The sequence below is a fragment of the Thermobia domestica genome, chromosome 3 (assembly GCF_964235325.1).
Source record: "Thermobia domestica chromosome 3, izTheDome1.hap1.1, whole genome shotgun sequence".
In the NCBI taxonomy this organism is placed as follows: domain Eukaryota; kingdom Metazoa; phylum Arthropoda; class Insecta; order Zygentoma; family Lepismatidae; genus Thermobia; species Thermobia domestica.
The window spans coordinates 241,558,407-241,578,009 of NC_137456.1; the positions used below are offsets into that span (position 1 = coordinate 241,558,407).

General features: G+C 35.2%; 1 protein-coding gene across 3 annotated transcripts in view; it reads left to right on the plus strand.

Moving 5' to 3' along the window:
• Positions 1-586: 586 nt before the first annotated feature.
• The window catches only part of LOC145680992 (uncharacterized), an 82,609-nt gene continuing 63,592 nt past the window's right edge, over positions 587-19,603 (plus strand). The window contains exons 1-2 of one of the 3 annotated variants that reach the window (XM_081752252.1): positions 594-1,349; positions 12,481-15,730. In XM_081752252.1, the coding sequence (XP_081608378.1) occupies positions 985-1,349; positions 12,481-14,176 (2,061 nt within the window). In that variant the 5' untranslated portion in view covers positions 594-984 and the 3' untranslated portion in view covers positions 14,177-15,730. Of the gene's footprint in view, positions 1,350-12,480; positions 15,731-19,603 lie in introns of those variants that run through there. The other 2 variants (XM_081752253.1, XM_081752254.1) reach the window with 2 other exon arrangements.

Consider the following 19,603-nt stretch of genomic DNA (forward strand, 5'->3'; position numbering starts at 1 on the left):
TCACTCGAAATTTTATAGTATTCGACCAATAAGTGGGTCAGTTGCAACCTGCGAGGGAGGCGTTTGTGTTTTGTGCAAATTTTAAGTTAGCTGCTACTGCGTTGCAACAAATCAAAGGAGCAGCCTATATTGAAACTATCATGAGTGACGTATTACCATTAGTAGTATGGTTCGTAGAAAATCACAGCTGTCTTCTTCAATAATGTGGTGATTGTCCTGGAGTGGAAGGAGTAAGTGTGGAGTCTTTAATTATTGATCCTGATGAAAATGAAAATATTACGTATGCCATATGGGAAAATAATGATCTCGTTAAAAAAAAAAAACTGTGACACTTTCTGTTTTTTTATCGTGTTGATGCATATAATGAAACAGGACCGAGATTTGTTAAATACAGGGTATTAGTATATAAACAAAACTCTATCTATAGCCCGATAAAACGTGGAAATAATATCCATCTAATTACCTAGCTACAATCTTTGACAATGTCTGTTGCAAAAATGTTGATGAAATCACAATCAAATATTTCTTATATTAGATGATTTTTCAGTTCTAAACTCTATCTGTTTCCAACCCTGCTTGGAACACATATTCTTGTTTGTAAAAGCAAACAACGAAGAATTGAAACGTATTATGATTCGTGTCACGGCGTGGGAGGTGGTAATGCCTCTCATCCTATACGGTACTTATCTATTCTATTCTTGAATCATTTTTATTTAATACGTTTTATTTAATTTATTATACGATTAATACGCATAATAACTACCATTTGATTTGTTACCTTGAGCATTAACTTCTGAAGAAGAAGAAGAAGAGAAATTTTGTTTTAAAAAACAATTATATATTATTAAAACCTGATCGTATATATATTATTAGAAGTATAAAGTTGCTTCTCTGAACATTCCTTAAATCATTTCATTAACACAGGCTGCATAAAATGTAAGGGAAGATTCAAGAGCAGTGATAAATTCTAATTTTGAAGTCATAATGGCTGGTCAGGCGTCTGTTAACTTGGAATTGATGTGCAAAGAAGAAATTGATTATGATTTACCGGAGGAAGATCCACTCGAAGGGAAAGGGTGGACTTACGAACTGATTTGTGACAACAAAGAATTAATATTATCGACAACGAAAAGAGAGCAAACAATGGAGAAGGATGCAGCTATGTATTCCTTGGATGTGAAACTGAACGTCGATGCGGTGAAAGCAAAATCTGCAGTAGAAGAGGATCCTGCATTTGAAAGTAATATGGAAACGCTAAGCAAAATGGTGGTCCAAGAGATTTGCGCGTCGAACTCTAAGGACTCCCAACAATTAACAACAAAAGGTTTAAATTCAGTTAAGCCAGAAAGGTAATGTTTAATTTTTCATATAGTAATTAGCTCAGATTGATAATACGGTTACGAGGGATCAGAGAGTGTATATTTTAAAAGCAACGCTTCACGAGAAACATTTAGGTATGGGAGATACCTCGAACGTAAATTAATAATCTTGGAAGAGGGATGGCACACACAGAAGGTGTGTACCAACTAATAATAATAATATTTATATCAACCATACAAATCTTATGTAGTCAGTATTTTATGAAATAGTGATTAGTTTATAATTAGTTACGGATTTCTCACCAATTCTTGTATATATATGCAATATGGGTGCTCGACGATAGCGATTTATTTATATAGAGGTTTTTGTAAAATAACAAATCGCGAGAGGGTGATTCCACGAAAAAGGGAAATTTTCTGTCACGGGCATTTCTTCAAACTACTACTAGAAAGAATCACCTCATTTTTATTTTGTTTGGTAGTAACCGTCACAAAGTAGGTTTGCCATGTATAACAGTTCGCAAATATAACACGAAACATTCATAAACAATTAATTATTACCCAATTTCTCAACACCGTGGGCTGTCACAGACTACAGTTGACTGATTTTAATCAGTAAATTACAACTGAAGTCGCAAATCAAACATCATTTAATGGTAATTAAATGGAAGAGAACGCTTCAATGTTTCGCTTTTGTGAAAAGTAAATCTTTATAACGATTATTTTCGAAAGCTTAACTATGCTTCGTTTCTGTCACCTCTATTTCGTCTCAACTCCATGGCAATAGAAAAATTTATCATTGCTCTCAACAGATAGCATGGTCGTCCACATTGGCAACACCCACAAGAAGACAAGGCAGGCATGTTTGACTGAAGAACAGGAAAAGTTTTGTGCATGTGTTAAAAGCTATAGAAAAAATATTTTTGTGTGTGGAAAGCAGGTGCGTATGTTAATTGATACTCAACACCATGGTATTTATTACTGAATGTATTTGTATGGTATATACCTTCTTTTCCTTGAGGAACCTACGCCTTAACGTAGAAAATTCGTACACAATTACTCACATGTACTGGTTAAAAAGTGGACCGGTAAAGATAAATTATATTCGATTTTCTCAACTCCATGTCCATCTGAAAACTAAGGAATCCACGGTGTTGAGACAAGTTCACGGAGTTGATAATCCTATAGTGTTTGTTATGCTTATGCTCTTCCAAATATTTGTTCTTTAAATATATTAGTAGAAATAAAACTCGTTTATGGTCTAGTGACTAGTATACTCGCCTTTCGTGCGTGGTTCTGGGTTTGTTTCCCGGTGGAAGCTCAAAAATTCATGGTGTTTACTTCGCACAGTGATACAATTGAAAGACTCATTTGAGTAGAGATGTACTGAAACCTGATCAGGCAGACCATCGCAACGGTCGTAGGAGCCTACACGCTGACCACGTGTCATTCACACTCAAGGCCGGCTGGTGGGTCCTAGCCCATTTAAGGAGTGTTTCGTGGAAGTTCAGATTTGGGGCTGTCAGGTAGCCCGGAGGTAAAACTTCAGTCAAGTCAAGATGGTTGGTATCTGTTTTTAACCTCTTGAAGTCTCAATCTTATGATCAACTAATTATTTTCTTTTCAGGGATTGTCGAAGAGTCTGAGGGCAATATACGGACAGTCAATTTTATGACGCGGATCGGGAGGAATTTCTCCTGGCCTACTAAATCTGACGTTTAAAAAGCGTTGGCAGTTGTCATTCTGTGTAGACTAGAACAGCCCTTCCCTGTTTCCTCAAGACATTTCTTTCATTGGAGTGGAAAATGAGGGCTACTTAACAAAGAACATCGAATTATCCAAAGAAAACAGAAATGATGAGTGCCTTACACTGTCATTTAGTGTGCATTATACAGAGCGTTTCAAAACAATACCGACAACGTTCGGGAGGTGATTCCTAACACCAAGATAAGATAAAAAGTATAGACCAATCTGGGTACACAAATGCTTCCTTTCGCAGTTATAGGCTGCCGAAAACATAAAAAAAAATGAACTTTAAAGGTCCATAGCATAAAACTATGGGACCTACAGTAGTCGGGTCAGACTTCACTTAGGAATTAGTATGTGCGTTATCCAAATATCCATGTTTCAGAATATTGCGGTACTTCCACAACAACTTTTATATAGAAGTAGTTGGTGAGTACTTCAGATTATACGCCCGTAGCCACACTCCCTCTATAAAAATTGCTTCGTGAGTACCTCGGGATTCTGAAACATATTTTTGGATAGTGCACATATTAGTTCCTAAGTGAAGTCGAACCCGACAACGGCAGGTCTCATAGTTTTGGAGCTATGGACCTTTTAAAGTTCATTTTTTTCATGTTTTCGGCAGCCTATAACTCCGAAAAGATGCATTTGTGCAGCCAGTTGTCTATACTTTTCGTCTTATCTTGGTGTCAGGAATCAGCTCCCAAGCGATGTGTGTATTGTTTTGAAACACTTTGTATATATACCAAATATACAAATACACTTACCAAATGTTGAAAAAGTATTGCACTTTCGACGTGTTGACTTGATCACACAGAGAAGACAGATGGTTTACATAAGCTCAGAAAACAAATGAAGAAGACAATAGACAGGTTTAGTGACTACATCTGTTTCGTAAGCTTATGTGAAAAGTTTGTCCTCTCCATATGATAGGCAACATATTGAAAGCGCAATAATTTTTCAATATTCGATAAGTGTATGTGTATTTCTTTTTTTCTTATTTACGTCGCATATTCATTCATTTATATATATATATATATATATATATATATATATATATATATATATATATATATATATATATATACTGTATGTACCCAATTTTGGAACCTTCATTAGATATATTTTCATATGTTTGCAGTATTTTCTGGAGCATTTTTGTATAACAAATTACGTGTCATCTAGTTTGTTAGAATTTTATTCAACATAAGGAGAATAATTCTAACTTACAAAAAACTATTGGAAAATTATTTCAATTTTTATGTAAATTATAAGCTTTATCACTTATAAACCAAAACTTATCACCCAGATGTATCACGTTTCTCAACTCCACAGCAATTTTCAATTCCTTGGTAACTAATCTCAACTCCGTGACCTATGGTTTCAACTCCGTGGGTGCTGAAAAGTTTATTATTTTTTATTTACTACACCAATAACGATTCAGCTTTGCTGAACACTTAATTAACATGTACTTAGTAATAGTAAGTGCATGTGATATTTTTATCGAAATAGGCGACCATCAATGGAACAAGAATTTTCCAAGTGAAAATTTCCCTTTTTCGTGGAATCACCCGAGAATGAAATTTATCCTAAAATTTTCAAAATTAAAACTTGAAATGTGTTATACTGGAACAAAAACTATGAATGTTTGTCATTTTACTCAGGGTGTAGCTCGAATGAGTGTAGCCTCACTTTTCCTGAAAGCTTCGAAAGACTTTAACAAAATACAAGATAAAAGAAAATTTTAACCAACAATGGATGTTCATTAAATACAAGATAAAAAACAATTCTAACCAAACAATGGATGTTAATTAACTGCGGAGGTCCATACATAAATACATTTCATACCGGTGCTCATTTCTTTCCAAAAAGTCGACTTTTTTAAATATATTTTTAGCAATCATATCTAGTGTATAGACTTCCATTTCTCCATACAGGTTCACTTTAGGGACACGACATAAGAATTATTAAACAATCAACACTAAACCACACAGTGGATGATCCAGGGAAAGGGCTTTCGTCCCCCTACCCAGAAGAGGAAACTTTCTTATTTTATACATATAAATAAAACCCATCCCAGAGTTTGAAGCAGTTAAAAGTATCTCTAAGTAGCAATATGTCAACCCACCGCCCCGCCAGAAGTCGGTCCTGAATCCGCCCCTGAAACGACATGTGCTAGATGGCCGGTAAAAGAGCAAGAATGCTATGTAACAGGCAGGACGCAGAATGTTGGTCGGACTGGAAGCAAAGGAATGTGTCGGTTAGAATCAGGCGGGTCACCTCAGCATAGGACTACACGTAAATGAGGAAAGCACAAAACACTGTATATAGCATATCCTTACATATCTTATGTGTTGAATATATATTCGTACGTTCCTAAATATTTTATAGGTAACATCCTTAAATGCTTTTGTCACATATTTGTGTTCCAAGGTAACACTATACATTAGGAACGTAAATTTCTAAACTATTAGTAGTTGTTCCCCTAACCCTTCGGCTCATTGTACGTTATTGGTTAAAATTGTTTAACTGAACATTTTAATTGTTTATATTTAACTATTTAAGTTTGTTCACCGGCTAACTTGCAGTTACACAAAAATTAGTGATCAAATCTAAACATAGCTACGGCCTTTGTCTTAATAATACACAGCAGAGCATACAGTTCGGCATTATTATACAGGTTCTATACTTAAATTGAAAGAATAAAGTTACGCGTTGCAATTACATAATCACAATACATTGCTGGTAAAATCCATAAATACGAGTATTAATGCTCAAATCTAAATATGATCACAGACTTTGTCCTATTTTTAAACGATTAAATTCAATCAATACAATTTTTACGTTGCAAATAAATCGTCACAATTGTCTTATATGCAAGTTGACTGCACGTTAGTGATATATATTGGTGTCTAAACATGATTATGTAGTATTAGGAATTGGCGTTGTAACCGTACGAAGATCGTGTCGCTGTTCGGGCTGCCATTTATTTATAACCAACTTGACTTCAGTTTTCGTGGTACGTTGTCCTACCAATAAGTATTCTCCTGAGGCCTGAACATACCTGGATAGGACAACGAAGGACATCTCCAAGAAAGGATTACCAATTGTTTCCAAATCGCTCGTCGGTCTCAACGATGAGATGAACATTAGGCAACGAAAGGTTCGGATGTCTCGTCTTGAAAACCACACGGAATATCAGACGGTCATTCAGACCAAAACGCACACAAACATCATTCACACACACACACCGAGAACACACTGGATTAAATGATACTATAGTTATTATAAAAAATAACGAAGGGAAATGAAGACAACACTTAACACAGAATATGTATAATAATCTTCATCACTAAAATCACACTTTGCCCTTTTAATCTCTGTAGCCCTTTATATATATGAGATTATGTCTGAAATTTCACTATAAATGCTTGTCTCACACCATTTACGCACTTGGGGGATTAGCACTGGGGGAAAAGTTGGCGGGATATCCCACGTAGAAATCCAGTTGATGCGCCAAACAATCCTGAAGCGTTAAGATGAGTCTTCAGCAAATTAAAAAGAAAAAGTCTCCAAAGTAGAATGCTAATGTTGGAGGGAACGTTTATAACTGACAGGTACGCACAAGGTATGAGAACCTGGGAATTCACTAGTTGGGGCTAGCCGTAAGGAAACGTCCTTCGCCGGCTAATAACTTGTGCCCCTTAACACAGTCATAATTAATTCCCGACGCAAAGTGTGTGGTGGCTGCAGAGCCCAGAGTCAAACTCCCCGAGCTCAAAAGTTCTAGATAGGAGCTGCAATGGTTGACTGAAGAGTGTTGGCAGTTCATTCCAAAAACCACTCACTTGTATGTACATGCAATCAGAATACAAAATAATTTATGTTAATTTTAGTCAACTGACCACGATGCACGAGACATTGCGGTAACTCGGACGTGAGAAAGTACAGATAAGGAACTGCGAAAGCTATGAAGTTTGCGTTTCTCTGGTGTATGAAGATCTGGTAGCTAGTATTTCCATAAATGATTAAGGAAAACACTTAATTCAGTTCCAAATGACTGCAGAATATATACTGTGCATATTAATAAGCCAGGGAGAAACACTGAAAAGTTGTGTAACTCACTGAAATGTTCTCACCAAAAGCAATGTTTTAAATATATATATAAAAAACAATGAGACTTCTTTATCCAGTTGTGTGGGAAAGAAGCAATTCCCACCGAAGAAAGAACTGATTTGCGTCGCAGAATAAAGTATAAATCGGAAATAATAATGACTATCTTTACGAAATATACAGGGCGTCCACAAAAAATACTTCTATAACCTGGTAGCAGTTATAGATTTGACGTCCGTAAGAGGAACGAGCTGTTAAGTACACACGTAAACAGGTTGAGAACTCCTGGCCGTTTAACGAGATTTCAATAAAATAAGGTTTTTCACCAAAAATTTAAAATCAGTTAGTTGGGAACACTGTGATATGGTGTGAGACTTACGTGTATAAACGGTGAATGGTTTTCCACTTGCAAAAGGGCTATTTGAAATATTTTAATAAATTGTTCACTTACTACAACATGATTTGTTTCCTGCATGAGCAATACCCAATCCCAGTGTTCCATGAAGTAATAGGATCCTTTAAAATGTCTGCTGCAGTTGAGTTTCCTTAGCATCCCTTTCGTCACATGTTGAAACCATGCTACCTCCAAGTGTTGAGTATTCCTTTCGGGATCCTGGGTTTTTGGGGTATTTTTTTAGACTTTCAGTGAAGCAGCTACTGCATCGTCACTATTTATCCTAGGTGGTACAACTTGCATGCCCATATCATATACCAGAAGAGGAAATATATGTCATAGGGAAAATTTCGGAGGGAAATTATTTTTCACATTTTGGGCCCCTCTGGAGCGGGCCTGTGTGAACGTAGAATCTCAAAAAATATTATAAATAGTACTTGGTATACTGAATGTGTGTGCCAAATTTCAAGTTTCTATCTTGAATACTAAGGCCGGGAGAAATTTTATCAAGAATCCGCACAATGCCCCAAATTACCGCAAAAGACCATGATCTCAGCTAAAAAATTTCCTGAGAAATCGCTAATTACCCTAGAGTCATGTTTCGCCCATCATTCTCTTCAGAATAGAACTGCCTTTCAGATGGTATGACTCACATGTCTCCATCATGTATCTAAGGCGGGAAAATCTCGAAAAAATGGATTTTTTGGTCTAAATATCCCTTTTTTCAACTTTTGCTCCTCTGAACCCCCCTGTTTTAACGCAGAAATCTGGTAAATACTACTCGGTGAACTGAACGTTCGTGCAAAATTTCAATCTAGGTGCAAGTAAGCCCGCCAAAAAATAATGAATATAGGCTTAATAAGAGAAAATATATATTTTAAAATTATGACGTCATCACCTCCTATGTCTGGACGCAGGAAGGTGTGAAACCAAACGTAAAGTCTTCTACAATGCCTATGAACGTGAAAAAAAAAACGGACGAAAAAGCTCAAATAGAAGAGTGATAACGCAATGTACCATGAAACACCCGTATGGTACAAATTGTACCATAGGATCCCCAAATGGGTATCCTCCATGGTTCTCCAATTTTTAACGCTGGTGTTAAAAACGAGGTATGGTTAAAGACCTGTATGATAACTTTTTTTAAAGTTCGTAGAAAGCGTTTATAGGGTAATTTAAATTCTTACTTTTTTAAAAATACTTTTCGTATATGTTTTAAGTGTTCCGTTTCGATCACTTTATTTGTATTATATGAAGTAAATATATACACTCGATAACTATTCATTAAGATATCGGCTTAAAAAATTATGAAACATTGCAATGAAAGTTATTAGGTTTCTTCTTTTAAAGTATACTAATATCTGTATTTAAAATATTAAAATATGAATGAATATGCAAATAGCAAACATGTTAAATGTATTAAAATATTAAAATTATTCTCAAAGTTTCAATATTACGATAATATACTTGAAATATCTCAAAATCACGGAAAAGGTAAAATGAATGAAATTGTAAATACATGATAAACTGACAATATAAAAACAAAATAAGGTTTTCACCTATATGTTCCATTTTGTTCTTTGTTTTTTTTTTTTTTTTTTTTTAGTAGTGCCTTGTGTTGTTTAGTGAAAAAGAACGAAAATTCGTTTTTCAAAAATAAAAAATAAACGAGTGTCAAAAATGACGTTCATAATAATTCCAACAAACAATCATGATTCTATATATCAAGAAAAAGATCGTGATTTCGTTGACATGTATGAAGAAAATTCGGTACGTCACAAGATCAAAGTGACATGTGCTCGCTATGTGAAAATCGAGACTTTAATTCAATAATGCTCAATATAACCAAAGATTCATTCTGAAACAAAGTTATTATTAGCTTAGGCCTAGAATAATAGTGGTTATTCACTTCCAAAAGATTCAATATTGTAGGGTTACCAGAATAGGTGGCTACTGTCTGCAAAAAAAAAACTTTTTAATAAAGAGTTGAAAACTATACAGTTTTGATCCAAGTTTTTCGAAGGTCTGAATCAACGAAGTTGACTCACTACTCCAAACGTTCCTGGAAATAAGTGGTCATTACGCCATGAAGTGACCAAAGCTATAGGTGGAAAAAATGTGTAATACGACACGTACTTACACAAAATATGCTATCGACACCTGCGATGCAAAACTAGAAACGTGAAAAGCCTGCAACCATAGGCACTTACAAAATGTTTCTGTACAAAACTGAAATATCAACACTATAATATTCAGTAAAATAAGCGTATGTTCCCTGCAACATAATGTACGTCTTCCACCTAGAAAAAATGTGTAAACACACAAAATACAAATGCTATCGTAGCATCGTAAAGATTTGTCTCTATTAACACAAAGTACATCAGACCTAAAAACAGGGAGACAAACACAAAAATATAGTCAAAGACATTATAACTCTCTGGTCGGCCTGAAACATCAGAATTAAGTTCCCTACAAAACAGCTGTGTAATTCGATGACAGTTAAAGTTTTTTAGGCATCTTCGCAACGAGATATTCAAAATGGTCTTAACACATTAAAATTCAAAGTCATCGATGATATGAAATAATTGATAGAAAGTAATTTTCATGAAACGTTATGGCTTCATGCTGTTGGAAAGGAAGAAAGTAAGTTTGTTTTCGGGACCTATAACGACATCTCTATGACGGCTGAAACCTCATAAATAACGGGCCATGTCGATTTTTGAAGAAAATCATCCGTCATTGGTAGTATGGCTGAAAAATAAAGATCTGTATTCCAAAACTTTGGCGATGTTGGTTTCTGGAAGGAAATCCTCCATACTGTTTGTTATGGCTGAAATCTGGAGACTCGTATGTAGAGACCTTCGGCCATGTTTATTTCTAAAAATTCTCCATAACGATAGCAATTTAGCTAATAAATTCCAAATAGTTTGGGACTTACTGTGACTGAAATATAAGTTTCTCAAAATTCGTATAAAAAACATTACGACATATCATATAATTGCACATAATATAATAACGGTTCATAAACACTAAAATATTTACGGAAATATTCCTAGACATCAAAATATACTCAAAATATTTTACCTAAAAATACACGTGCTTAATTATGGATTACTGAAAAGTAGAAAGTCTCAGATTAACACTAAAGAAAACATTTAACATTGATAATTGTAAAATTTCATATTCTACACTTGAGATTACGTACTAGGTTTCAATTACAAATATACAAAAATATATAATAACTAAAATTTTCTTATCCTGGGCATCTCAATACATTGATTTTTTAAAAAAATTCTGAAAGAAAATCAAACATTAATTGTAAGTTATACATATGATAAAATGTTAAAAAATTTAGAAAGTGGGAAGGGATTTTAAAAAGAATTGACAAATTTTAAAACACTTAATAAAAAATATATTATAACGCGTATATATCTTCCCAGTGACCAAAGTACGGAACTGCGCTACTAGTTCAAAATTGCTTTTCGATAAATGCAATTTCCCTACGTATGTAACATAGCTAAGAATTTGGAAAGTGTGAAGGGATTCTGAAAAGAGTTTACAAATTTTAAAATACTATAAAATATAAGGCCAAAATATCCTCCCACTAGCCAGAGATACAGAACTGCGCTACTGGCGATACGGAATTGGCGCACAATGTCAGATAATCTGCTCATCGCGTAAAATTTAAATTTGTTCTCTTACTCGTAGGATCTTCATTGTAATGACAGTAACGTAAAAAAGAAAGAAAGTTTTTTGCTGAGACATAGGTCTGGCTAGCTGCACTGTAAAAATAAATTTCAATCGAGTGACGCATTTCCTTAGATAATGCCACGCTGGTTGGATATCGAGTTTGTGTACTGAGATGAATATGCAGATTGTTGATCTTCTCCCTCGTCAGTGCTATATTTCCCAAAACAAAAGCTAGTGTGCCAACTGTCCTCTCTCTAACGAAAGAGACCCGCGGAATTATAATTTTTGTCGTACAAATTTCGTCCTATTGCCGTCCATCGTATTGCCATCATATTGCCGTCCATCGTATTGCCACCTATTTCAATGAGCCTAACTTAATAAAATGCGACTTAAATATAGGCACTCAACATATTAAGTAATTTATTTCAAACTGGTCGCCTTCGTGTCTTATATAATGTGATACATAACATATTTCCTCCATTTTTTGATATTCAGAATGTAGCATTTATTCTCACGCCCTTTTAACTTGTAATGTAAAAAAGCAATAACGAATAAAGTGTTTCACGATGCTTATAACACTGGCAGGCATTGCAAAAAAAAAGAAAGTAATTCAGGTTGCCAAACCCAGTATAGAATTCTGATTTCTCCGAATGGCATTTCACCACGTTATTAGAAATTTAAATTCTATGTTTTGAACACAAACATACAATAGCACTAGTAATTTTATAAGGGTGATGAAGGAGACAATGTTTGTCCACTTTACCTCAAAGTGGAATTCTGGAATCATAAAATCATGTATTTCCATAAATCGATAAAAATTATTAGAAATTGAAAGCTCGCCACATTTCAAATGTATTTATTTCGTCAGAGTGCTTAAATATGTGCTAGATATAACCACTCAGCTATATATCAATAAACGCAACGGATCTCTTTCCACTTACAATGATGGAATGTTTATTCCATAGCACAATATAGCACAACAACTCTGATATCGTATACATAAAAGAAAGGAAATTAATGTTGCAAAGGAAATTACATCCTCTTATTGTAAGAATACAGAGATATGCAAACTCCTCTATAGTTCTCAGTTCCATACTTCTACAAGATTTCAGGTAATGGAATAAAAATAAGCGTAATTTTATAGTGAATGATTTATTTTCTCTTCTTACTTATTAATGACCTCAATTCACATTTTCTTGTTTATTGAATTTGTTACAGGCGCTATAATGTATTTGCTCTTCACAGACAAACGAGTACCTTTATTACATTCAAAGAAACCATTTCTCATTCAGATGAGAAATCTCATATTACGAAGCAGTTTGGCAAAGGATTTAATTCGCCACATTTATCAAGACATATGCCAGAACATAAAAGTGAAAACCGTCATACGTACCGAAAAAGTGATAAACGCTATAGTCAAAGTTCAACCTCGTCAAATCATAAGTTAATATATACAGGAGAGGAAAGCGGAAGATGCGAAGACTGTGGCAAACGGTTTAGTCTAATTTCATGTTTGGCTAAACACATGTTAAGACACACTGGAGAGAAAACTCACATATGCCAAGAGTGTGGGCAGCAATTTAGTCGACGTTCAGGTTTAGTTAGACACGTCTTAATTCACACTGGAGAAAACTCCTATTCTTGCCAAGAGTGTGGAAAGAGATTTAGTAAACTTTCAAGTTTGACTACACACATGGTGATCCATACAGGAGAAAAACCTTATGCATGCAAAGAATGTGGAAAGCAATTTAGTCAAAGTTCAAATTTGGCTACACACATGTTAATCCACACTGGAGAAAAGAAATACACGTGTCACGAGTGTGGAAGGCGATTTACTCAACGTTCACATTTAGCTCGACACACCTTGATCCACACAGGGGAAAAACATCATGCATGCCAAGAGTGTGGAAAGCGATTTAATCAACTTTCAAGTTTGACTACACACATGGTGATCCACACAGGAGAAAAACCTTATGCATGCAAAGAGTGTGGAAAGCGTTTTAGTCAAAGTTCAAGTTTGGCTAAACACATGTTGATCCATACTGGAAAAAAGAAATACACGTGTCAAGAGTGTGGAAGGCGATTTGCTCAACATTCAAATTTAGCTACACACACGTTGATCCACACAGGGGAAAAACATCATGCATGCCAAGAGTGTGGAAAGCGATTTAGTCGACGTTCAAGTTTGACTAGACACATATTGATCCATACAGGAGAAAAACCTCACACATGCCAAGATTGCGGCATGCGATTTGCACTACGTTACACCTTGGCTACACACATGTTAATTCACTCACCAGGAAAGCTTTATACATGCCAGGAGTGTGGAAAGCGATTCAATCGAATTTCAAATTTGGCTGCACACACCATGGTCCACACAGGCGAAACAAATCACACATGCGAAAACTGTGGAAAGGGATTTAGACATCTTCCAAATTTGACTAAACATATGGTGATCCACACAGGAGAAAAGCACTATATCTGCAACGAGTGTGGTAAACGATTTACTGGACGTTCAAGTTTGGCTACACACGCATTAATCCATACCGGAAGAAAAGTTGTCACGTGCCAAGAGTGTGGAAAGCAATTTAATCAACGTTTAAGTTTGGCTAGGCACATGATAATCCACAGCGGACATAAATCTAAAACATGCCAAGTGTGTGGGAAGCAATTTTATCAACGTTCAAGTTTGACTACTCACATGACAATCCACACTGGAAAAAAAGCTCACACATGTCAGGAGTGCGGGAAGCGATTTAGTCAACGTTCAAGTTTGGCTAGACACAATACAATTCACACAGGAGAAAAACCTCACGCATGCCAAGAGTGCGGAAAAAGATTTAGCGTACGTTCATACCTTGCAAAACATTTAAAAACACATACGCGGAAGTCCTCAGACATTAAAAGATTGTAGATTGACATTTAGTCAAACTTAAGTTTGTAAATTCACATGTGAATCCACAAAGGGCAAAAATTTCACACTTGCGAAGACTATAAAAAATTTGCACAAGGTTGATATTTGGGAAATCACATGCTGAATCAGGCTTGATAAAACTTAATATACTTGTGAGAAGTGTGGGAAAGATTAAGAAGCTATACTACTACACAGGATCAAAATTTTGGTGTACTAATAATGTTGAATTTAATTCGCGTTGAAGATTAACAATAGAAATCTAACATATACAAGTGAAAAATTTCACTAAAGGGAAGTGTGTGGAAAAGTATTTGTCCAACGTTCAAGTTTGCCAGCACATTTAACATACATATAAAAATCTCACACATAGAAACACACGTGCAAGTAATATTTTTATGAAGCACACATTTTGCAAACCAATGCGTTAAAACGCGCAGAAGAAAACGTATTACTACATACAAGTGAGGAAACAACCATTTTAAATGTGTAAAACGGATTTAATTGAAGTTCGTATTAAGCAACAGATATAGTAATAGAGGTGGAGAAAATAAAATCTCTAAGTTTTACATCCCTCGATTATACCGTTTAGGCTAAAGAGACGGTGGTGATGCAAAATGAAAAATTGTGGAATGCAGAAAATAGGTGGAACCGGGAGAGCCCCGAGAAATACCACAAGCACGGCGCTTGGCCACTCCTAATTTCACAAGGAGCCGACGGATCGAATCAGGTATACGTTTCACCGAAGGTGAACGCTCTACCAGTGAGCCACCGCGCCCACAATACAGTTGGAAATAAACTGCATGTGTCAAGAATATTAAAAATGATTTAGTCGAAGTTTATTTTCGGAGAGACATTGTATACATGTCGAGTCCACGTTTTGTTAGTAGAGTCACATTGTAGGATATGTGAAGTAATTTATTGAAAAAGTAGGTGAAAAGATGTAGTCAGGTTACAACAGTTTTAACACACAAGTGCGAAACATCTTTATTTCAAAAGTGTGCGGAGAAATTGGTTGAAGAGAAATTTCCTTAAGCGAAATGTTAACGTACAAATGACTAACATTCTACGTGCCAACAATGTTGCATGATATTTTGTCAAAGTTCACAAATCTAAGAGAAGTTAACATAATGCGTAAACTAAGTAATAAAAATAATCGCAATAGCAATAACAATAATAATGAAATAACACGTAATTGATGACAAAAAATGTTGATAATCTCTGACAAAATTTATCAACAAAAATGACGTCGCAGTGCAGACGCATATGGTGCTTCAGTATTAAGTAACTCTATGGGTGTGTATGACATTGAGTTGTATAGCTAGGAAGCATATAGAACAGAATGTAGAACTTTTGAATGTCTAAGACGTACTATATGAAAAAAAAAGTGTTACGTGCTTGTCTGAGGGATATTCTTTAACAAAATTCTGAGAGTAGCGTTTAGAACCATAATTGACCATGTGTAAGTTATACTAATATTTGAGGTTACTGATTTTATGAGTGTTAGAAAGCTGAATATTTTAGTATACATAATAGTTCGTTTTTTTTTTTTTTTTTTTTTTTTTTTTTTTTTTTTTTTTACACCAGTACTTTTGCGTACTATTATAAGGAGTAAATTTGGAACTGTATTAACCCTGAATAGCATTCTAAGAGATACCGATTTTCAGATACACAAATAATATTTCAGTGTAGGTTATATTATTGTCTTGTAGGAAGTTGCTAATTATGAGTTGTTTCGTATTTATGTTAATCTCATCAGAAATTGTAGGAAACGCAATAAATGTTTAGCGAAAGTGCTTGTATATTCTGAGAAAGTTACTTCTGTGTCAAAGATAACTCCAAGATCCTTATGAGTATTGCTTCCCCTGATAGGCAAACCGTTTATCTGGTATGAAGTACGTAATTATCTTTACTTACGGATGTTACAAATTTATTTGAGAACATTTTTTAGACGCGTCCGTTACACTAAGAGCAAATACTATTAATGTCGCTTTGAAGTAGCTCGGAAACTTCTATTCTGAACACCTCTCTGAAGATTTTGCAGTATTCTACAAATAATGATTCTGTTAAAATTTGAGTTAAGCTAACTAGTCAAATCATTCATGTACAACATGAATAAAAGTATTCCAAGTACGCTTCCTTGTGCTACTCCAAATGTTACGACTAGAGGATTAGAAATCGTTCTCACCAAAACAAATATCTGGGTGCGACCTTGTAAGTAGCTATTCAACGAAGATGAGAGTGGCATATGAACACAGAATCTATTGGAGATTTTTTAAGTTTGATAAGAATACTTAATGAAACCAGAGGCACGAAATAAATCGAAATAGATGGTGTGAAGTTGAGCATTGTTTGAAACTATCTACAGCGTGTTTAAGCATGTAAATTACGTTAGTGAGGTTAGAGGTATTAGGTATGAAACCATATTGAGCTGTGTTAATACACAGATAAGAGAATTTGAAAAGTCTGTCTTTGACAATTTTCTCTCAGACGCCCGACGTGTTGTTTTATAGCGAAATATTGCTTTAGAATCACACATGATCTTTCAATTCAGATTTATAAATGGGAGAGACAGGTGGAAAAGAAATAATAAATGCTGTCGAACGTAGAAAGGTCTAGCTTATATTGTCCGTGCGAGATGTTCTATGAGGCCGAAGAGAAAATAAGAGTAACTCATTCTCAGGAAGAGTAATAGATAAAATAGATAACATCGATGAGCGAAAGAGAAATTTGACTACGAATGTACTTACTTCTTTTCCCCTCCATTTTCATATATGCACGAAATGAAAACAGCAAGTGAGGAGCAAATTCTCCTCATTCCCCAAGACGGAAGAAAATATAAACTGCACTTTAAAATATTTGTAGTAGAGTTAAATGGTTTACTAAATTCATTATGTTCGATATAAGCTGAGTAACTGTTAGATTTGTATCAAGTTCAGATATGAATGTTTCTATCGGCATTGGGTTCTGATTCTCCTGTTTTGTTTTCAGTACTTTCTACTTTTCGGTATATTGATTAATCGGGGAGGTACTTTGATTATACATTTGAGAATTTGTTGCAACAGTATTCACTAAAATTTTATGTTCTTTCCTCATCTTGTGCACTTGATATATCATTGTAAATCACAAGATATATGCTAAAAGTTTTAGACCTAGTGCTGATGAGAGACGAAAGTTGTTTAAGGTTGTTGATGCTGGTGTCTGAATTCTTTGAAATCTATTCTAGATAGCTTTCTTGTGAAAAATCATTTATGAGAAAATTATATATATATATTCATTTGGAAATGTACGCCAGAGTTCCCTAGTCTTTTTCTTATTTCAAAACCTCTGGCGAGTCACTTCACCGCACCGTGGAAATTATATTGTTTTTACTCTTTTGAAGAGTAAAACGTCTTTTACTGTTGCATGAATGACATTGGCTTAGGAATTCAGTGCCTCGTCTATTGTTCCTTCTTGGAAAAGTATCCACGGTAACATCTATAGTACTTTACAAATTTCACCCAAGTTGCCTTCCTCCAGTCTGGTGGAAGCTTTCTTCTTAAGTTAGATTGCTGGCTGTTCCGGATGGGAGTAAGATAGGGACCGCGCATGGTCATTTCTAGAGACTCGTGGTCTGAAAGAAGCAACTTTTTCTATGAGATAACACATTGTGTCGGAAGAGCCGGGATGACATAATCTAAGTTGTTATTTTTCCGCGTGTTGTGCATATTTTACTATGCCAAATTCAGTCCTTCGATAGAATGTCACTTGTGTCTGATGTTAACCCATCTTTACTGTCGATCCATTCTAAGCCCAGGTTATAGTCAACAAAATGTACATCTTTTTCACCATGTGACGGCATCTGGAAGTGATTCGCTGCATGTTTAGAATAAACTTGGACTGTTTGTATTTGGGCTGCAGAAAAACCCGACGAAGTTTGTGCTTTTGTACAAATTTACCTCGGCCTAAATAATTTAAGCTCACGTATCATTCTGTGCTCTGCTGCCCCATTTATTTTAATACATGCTAACACTACTCCCCCTCTGGTCTTGCTGTCGTTTGTCTATATAGAGAATTAGTTGAGAAACGACATTCCACTGTTCCTTACTGATCATTCAGCCATGATTCATTGACTGTGAGACAACCATATTCAAGCAACTAATTAATATTAATAACACAGTCCGTAAGTTTGTTTTTAATGCTTTGTATATTTTGGTAGTATAAATTAAACGTATTTTTCTGTTCATTGCACTTTCGACCAACATTCGTCTGTACATGACCACGCAACAACAGTAAACATAGAATATGGAGCACCTGACTTGTCACACTTCTGTTGCGTGAAATCAGATTGCCCAAATCACTCTCCCTGTTTTCTTGCCATTTGTGTTGATCATTGTAAATTATATTAAGGAAGTGTCCTGTAGCAACAAAATATAACGACACTTCACTGCATTTCCAGCTTCATACATTGTGCGATTCGTAGTGAAACACAGACTCTAGCCACATTCTTACTAGGGATTCACAATGGAAATGATAAAACACAGATATAGCACAAATATTCTTCCCGAAAGAGAAGGACAAACTTGACCTTTCAATGGTTTGCCTCCATCTTTTTCAACTTAGTGTACAGACGACTCTAAATACAAAGTTTTGTTACGGCAAGGTTTAACATACGGATTTACGGTGTGGATTGCCGCATCATCCAAATTCTATCAAAAGCTTTTGATCCTCGAACGGTAAGTTTTCCACGTAGCTTTCCCTGTCCGAATACCTACTCCCACTCAGTAGCTATACCACCACATAACAGTAATATATCGAAATACTACCTCTCACTTATATCAACGCATAAACGCTTCCAACCCGACACCCTTTATTCATGTTGCATCTACCCATGATACCTCGCTTTAAACCCCACACCACATCGCTATCATGATGCCCCTTGCCTCTACTGTTTAGGCTCTATCAGTACACTTCACCCTCGCGAGATCCAAAATTTTTAATTATATCTTTTTATGTTATTCATTAGCATCTTCCACTCTTTTATCCATCATATCCTGCACAGTAATCACCTTCTACTCAACTTGCCTTCCTCTGTTCTCATCATCAGATACAGATGACCCTACGCAGAAGACAAATTCATTTGTTTGATTAACAAAACCCATTAGTTAACCTGTGCTTTGCAACTCGCCTCATTCTCCATCCTCGCTATGACTTTATCAATTTTGCACTTTCTATAATTGTATTTTATTTATTTACTGAATCATTATGTCTATAATAAGTTTACTTCTTTCATAATACTAAATTTCAAAGTTCCTTAAACCCACTTCGTGTTTTTTTTTTTTTTTTTTTTTTTTTTTTTTTTTTTTTTTTTGTAAGTTGTTATTCTATATAATTCTACAACTTTAGTAGAGCATAAACCACCACTTGTATTTTGCACGTAAATTCCTTTTC